General features: G+C 61.8%; 1 protein-coding gene across 1 annotated transcript in view; it reads right to left on the reverse strand.

The window, feature by feature from the left end:
* MYO9B (myosin IXB) overlaps positions 1-5533 on the reverse strand; it is a 76758-nt gene that overhangs the window by 12164 nt on the left and 59061 nt on the right. Inside the window, exons 19-24 of the mRNA XM_045299258.1 lie at positions 4751-4873; positions 3422-3571; positions 3174-3340; positions 1747-2577; positions 413-476; positions 159-283 (exon numbers count right to left, since the gene is read on the reverse strand). Of these exons, the coding sequence (XP_045155193.1) occupies positions 159-283; positions 413-476; positions 1747-2577; positions 3174-3340; positions 3422-3571; positions 4751-4873 (1460 nt within the window). The remainder of the gene's footprint in view (positions 1-158; positions 284-412; positions 477-1746; positions 2578-3173; positions 3341-3421; positions 3572-4750; positions 4874-5533) is intronic.

The following is a 5533-nucleotide window of genomic DNA, read 5'->3' on the forward strand; positions in this document are numbered from 1 at the left end:
GGCCCCACCAGACCTAGGACTCAGTGGGGCACGCTTGCTGGACATAGCCATGCTTCAGCTCCAGCCAGTCCATGGGCACACAGAGAGGTGGGGGAAGCAGGCTGCACTGCCCGCGGCCCAGAACAGCCCGACCGCACCGCCACGCTCCCAGCACTCACTTGGAATCAACCTGGGAGCCCGGGGACAGCCCCGAGTCTGTGCTGGAGGCCAGATCACCCGACTTCTTTTTCTGGACCCCTGGCTTCTTGGAGCTGGGCTCCCCGTCCACGGTTTCTGCCAAGGGCTGTGACGGGACAGCTGGGTCAGTGGAGGAAGAGTGGCCCCCAGCCCCTGTGCCCCCACCCTTGGTTCCCTCCCTCCATGCAGGGTTACAGAGGAGAGCCCCGGGTGCGCGCCGTGCTGGACACTGTACCTGGGTCCTGGCCAGACACGTGAGTCTGGAGATGTCGCTTGTGGATAAGGAAATCTGCCTCTCCCTGGAAGACACCGGAATGGGCGTGAGTGTGCAGGTGTGAGCCTCGGGGTGCCGAGTCTGACCTGGAGCGACTCTGCTCCCCGGGGACACTGGCAACATCCGGACGTGTCGGATGCTGCTGGCATGGATGGTTAAGAGGCCAGGATTGCAGCCCAACACCCTACACCCCCAGGGTGGTCTGCACTACAGAAAATGTTCTAGAATTAAAGGTCCACAATGATGGGGGTGGGGGGATGGGACACCCTGGGTTCGATCCCTGCCTCACACCCAATGATTGAGTACTGTTCCTAAAGCGTTAGACTGTATACGTCAGTTGAAGTCACCTTACACACGGCGTGGTAGCCATGAGCCTCTGTGACTTGCTCCCTCTCCTTCCCACTCAGTGTGGATTTAGTGGGAAGCACCTTAGGGCTTCAGTAGGTCAGGTAATCATGGTACGGAGTTGTGTGTGTGTATGGGAGGGGTCAGTGGAATTGTCTAACCCGGGAGTGCTTACTGAGGGCAGCTCTGGCCTGTGGGGAGCCCTGGTCATGACTGAAAGCATTAAGTGGCGGAGGTGGCGAGGCTACAGTACACAGAAGGATCTGGAACCCAACAGAACCGCTGTTCTCCCGGACGGCCCGGTCATCCTCTGACTGTTCTTTGCTCAGGCAGGCACTCTGGGACAGGGGCCCCCTCGTACTGTTTTGGGGCAGTCACGGTGTGCCAAGCTCTGTGTTCCCCGAACTTCAGGCGAATCAGCCCCTTTCCTTGGGCTGGGGAGTCCTAGGGGTGCAGAGGGTGAATGTGCGTGGCTGACTGGAAGGTGTCAGTTTCAATCCCACTCATCGGTGGCCTGGAAGAAAGGCCTGGGGGCCTCGCCATGACACATCAGCCCTTAGAAGCCCTCTGTCGCCCTGTTCTTCCCGGACACACACGGTGTGTGTTGGCCCTTGAGTCGATGAGGCAGCAACTGAGGACCACACAGAGGGTGGTGGGTCTGGGCCCCCTCACTCTGGGGGCTGCTTCCCACTAGACCAGGGGGATTCTCATGTGTGAGTATGGTCTGCCGTTTCCACAGGTGCCCCGAGTCCTGGCTGGGGCCTCCACCTGCTCTGAGCCTCTTGCCTGCCCCTCACCCTGCTTTCTTGGGGCACCCACATCTGGTGGAGCCTGAGGATGGAGCTGCTTGAGGGTTTCGGGGCTGGGCCTGGGTACAGTCCCCTGGTGCCCCTTAACCCCTGTACACCAAGGGGCCCCGGGGCTCAGACATGGGCGGGCGCTGGGCTTACTCGGTGGGCGTGGATGCAGGCCGGTGCCGCTCGCTGAGGTCTAGGGACTGGCTGAGCACAGGGCAGGGCGTGGTGGCCAGGAGCTTCTTGCCACGCCACTGTCCCACCGCGTTGGCCAGCCGCTCCGTGTCTGCGTCGCGGTGCCGCTGGATCTGGGCTGAGCCGCTGCAGCTGTCGCCTGACCTGCTCCTGTCCCTGGGGGTCTCTGGAGCCCCAGCTCTGCTGTCCAACGCCAGGCTGGTGGGCCGCTCCACAGGGCTAGCGCTTGTGCTCGCCTCCCGGGTGTACTGGGGGGTCTCCCCGGCTACCGTGTCCTGTGACTGCTCTGGGGCTGGTGTCGGGGGAGACCCGCCCTTGGCCTCCAGTTCTGTCTCCAAGGAAGTGTGCTCTTCCCTGCTTTCCTTATGCTCTTCTGGAAGGTTCTCCCCGGGCTCTGGCCCTGCCTTTCGGGAAGCTCCCCGGAGGGCCGCCCCCTCCTCCTCCTTATGGGTCTGGACGTGCTTGTTCTGGAACTGCACGTGCTCCAGGCCCCTCTGCCGCCGGGACTCCCGCTTCTCGCGGCTGCTGGGGGCTCGCTCCTGACTGTCACTCGGAAGTCTCTGGGCCGGCGGGGGCTTCTCTGGGCCGGGGGCCTCCGTCTCTTCGGGAGAGCCTGCTACCGGCGGCCCGTCACTGGGCTGTGACTCGGGCTCGGCCAGGGGCTTGGGATCCTCCGGGGGCGTCAGCTCTGGCTCCTGCTCCCCGCTGGCCTCCGCAGGGGGCTCCTGTGCTGCCCGCTGTGCCTCCCTCTCCTCGTCCGCCTTCCGCTTCTCTGAGACCATCTGGCTGAAGCTGCGGGAGGAACGAGAAGACCCTGCCTCAGCCACAGGTGCCCACCCGCCTTCAGAGCAAGGTTGGAGGGGAGCTGGGAGTAAGCTCGACTGGGGCAGGGGCACAGAGCAGGTCTGTCACCTGGGAAGGGCCCCTCAGGAACTCTGCTCTGGAGGGGGTCCTGTGAGACCTCTAGGGTTCTTTCTGGGACTGTTTGGGGCCCCGGCCCTGGCTGTGAGCTCTGGCGCGCGCTGGCTCGAGGCGGGGCCCTGCGGCTGCATGTTGGTAGGAGTCACAGGATAGTCCGGAGGGGTGCAGGTCAGGGGACAGGGCTGGTCTTGGAGCCTGTGGATGTGGTAGACCCCACTGTCCACCTGGTGAATGCCCAGGGCTGTGCGGGTGTGAGGACGGGTGTTTCGCTGACTGGCCCAGGGTGGGTCAGCTGCAGGGGGCCCCCTGACCATGTCCAACATGAGGCTTCCTCCACAGATGTCTGGTCCTTGCCACCTGATGTCCCCTGGCCCGCCAGCCCTCCACAGCCTCCAGAATGGCCTCTGGAGTGTTTCAGGCTGCTCGTTGGTTCCAGCGCCTGGAACATTCTGGAATGTTCTGCTCACCGCTTGCGCTGCAGGTGGCCCCGGCAGAGGCTCTGTAGGTGGATGATGGCTCGTCTCTGCTGCTGGTAGGCTGTGCGCTGCCGGCAGCCCCGCCACGCAGCCTGGAGGAACACGGCGGCCCGTGTCCTCTCCAACGCTTGCCGGACTCGGTAGGAGCGCCAGTAGGCCTGGGGGGCCCGGAGGACATGGTCAGGGCCGGGGTTGGTGGCCCTGTTGTTCCTCCACAGACCTCTGGGTGTCCATGGTACCTGGATGGTGACAGCGGCTCGCTTCATCTGCAGGAAGTGCCGGCGTTCCAGAGCCATCCGGAACCAGCTCTGCAGCAGCAGGATCTTGCGCACGACCTCCCTGTGCAGCGTCTCCTGCAGGGCCTGCCGCTCCAGCTCCTTCAGGAAGACCTGGCCACAGCGGGTGGTGGGCAGAGATGGTCAGCAGGGGCTCCCACCCTAAACTCCTCTGTGCACAGCCCATGGGGGAAGGTGAGGGGCCGGGGCCTGTGTTTTAAATGCGTAGAGGTGAATCTTACCAAACATTCACCGTCTGAAAGAGCCCCATTCAGTGGCATTTAGTCCATTCATGATGTTTGGTGACCGCCACCTCTCTCAAGTTTCCACAGTCTCATCACCCCAAATGAAAACCCTGCACCCGTGAACAGGCACCTCCAGCCCGCACCCTGCTGCTGTTAGCTGTTGTTCAGCCGGCTCCCAAGCCCCAGGCAACCACTAATCCCGGTCTCCCTCTGTTCGCCTATCCCAGAGACCTCATCTAAGCGGGGCCTCCCGGCACGTGACCTTCTGTGACGGGTGCATTTCACACAGCGCGTTTTGAGGGTTTATATAGGTTGTCACCCGAATTGGCACTTCGTTCCTTGTGATGGCTGAATGAGATTCCATGGCAGGGTGGGCCGCATTGGGTCTACCCGCTGCCTGCTGACGGGCACGTGGGTGGCACCTGCCCTGGGTTCTCGTGACCCTCTCTGCACTGTTTGGTTTGGACGCCTGTTTTTTAACTCTTTTGGAGAGATAACCGGGGAGCAGATTGCTGAGTTATATGGAAATTCTAGGCTTAACTTTCCAAATGTTTGTAGGGCTGTGTGAGGTTTGAAAGGCCCAGGTGAGGCCCTAATGGGAAGCTGAGCTCACTGGTTATTAAAAAGATAGGCGGCAGTTTGTTCCTGTTAAGAGCACACACACAGAAGGAAGCTGGCTGATTTGAGATTAATCTCAGGAGTGGACGAGTGCAGGAAACCCGTCAGACAACAGAAACACCCAGCCTGCACACCAAGGCCTGTGATCAATATCCGAAAACCCTGGGGCGGGGCATTTCCATCCGATCTGCAAGGACTGCCATCGCAGTCAGGGGCGATGACCCCGCAGTCGCTGACCACTGCAAGTGCCCTGTGTGCCAGCAGGCTGGCCACTGTCCCGCATACGGGGAGGTGGGGAACCGGACACTCCGAAGCTTGCCTGAGCCCCGTGCCGTCTCCACCTCCCTGCTGGGGAACAGTGCCGGGCCCAGGAAACCCACTTCCACACAGGCCCTCATTGTTCAGGGAGGCCCAGTGGCTTGGGGCTGACCTTGGTTTTCCCGATCTGGTAGTTCTTCTTGTCCACGGCCATCTTCTCCAGCAGCGCGGAGATGACCTCTCGGCAGGGCGGGGCGTTCTTGGGCAGCAGCACCTGGAACTGCTCCGTGAAGTCCTGGGGAATGGGGAGGAGAGTGAGTCCCGGAACGAGTGATCCTGGGGCGGGCCAGGCCTCGCTCCCAAGGCTTCCTGGAGTGTGAGCGGTCTTTGTGAGCACAGCACACAGCCAAGCTTGATTGCAGGCGGGAGTTCTACCAGCTTCTGTCACCTGGTGTCTCCTGGGCAATGCCTATTTAGAGCCGACACAGGTGAGGGGGTCCCAGGAGACAGGCTGCCCGGGAGCTCACGATGTGCGGCTTCCTTGAGGCTGGACCACACGTGGAGCCGCCTTTCTGCTTCCTCACCCAGACCACAGACCGCCCTCGGACACACGGTGCCTGGTTCCCCGGCTCCCCATCCTGACGAAACACTTCCCAGGGGCACGATTTTGCAATATCAGTGAAACTAAGTCCTGCTGGACGTCAGTCAGCTCCGAGGGAGAAAGACGGGGGCTTTCTACTCCAGCAAAGAGCTCCAGTCTCGAAAACCCACAGGGGCAGTTCTGCCCAGTCCTAGAGGGTCACTACGAGTCGGCATCCGCGGGATGGGAACACACGACGTGTTGCCTCAGTTCCCATCCCATAAACACACGGCCCCCTAAACACGCCTCCTCTTGCCCCTGGGACCCACGGACGTGTGTCTATCCTAGAGTTCCTGTAAATGGGTGGGGGGGTGC

The sequence above is a fragment of the Echinops telfairi genome, unplaced genomic scaffold (assembly GCF_000313985.2).
Source record: "Echinops telfairi isolate 266 unplaced genomic scaffold, ASM31398v2 ScPeMD7_7457;HRSCAF=8495, whole genome shotgun sequence".
Lineage (NCBI taxonomy): Eukaryota > Metazoa > Chordata > Mammalia > Afrosoricida > Tenrecidae > Echinops > Echinops telfairi.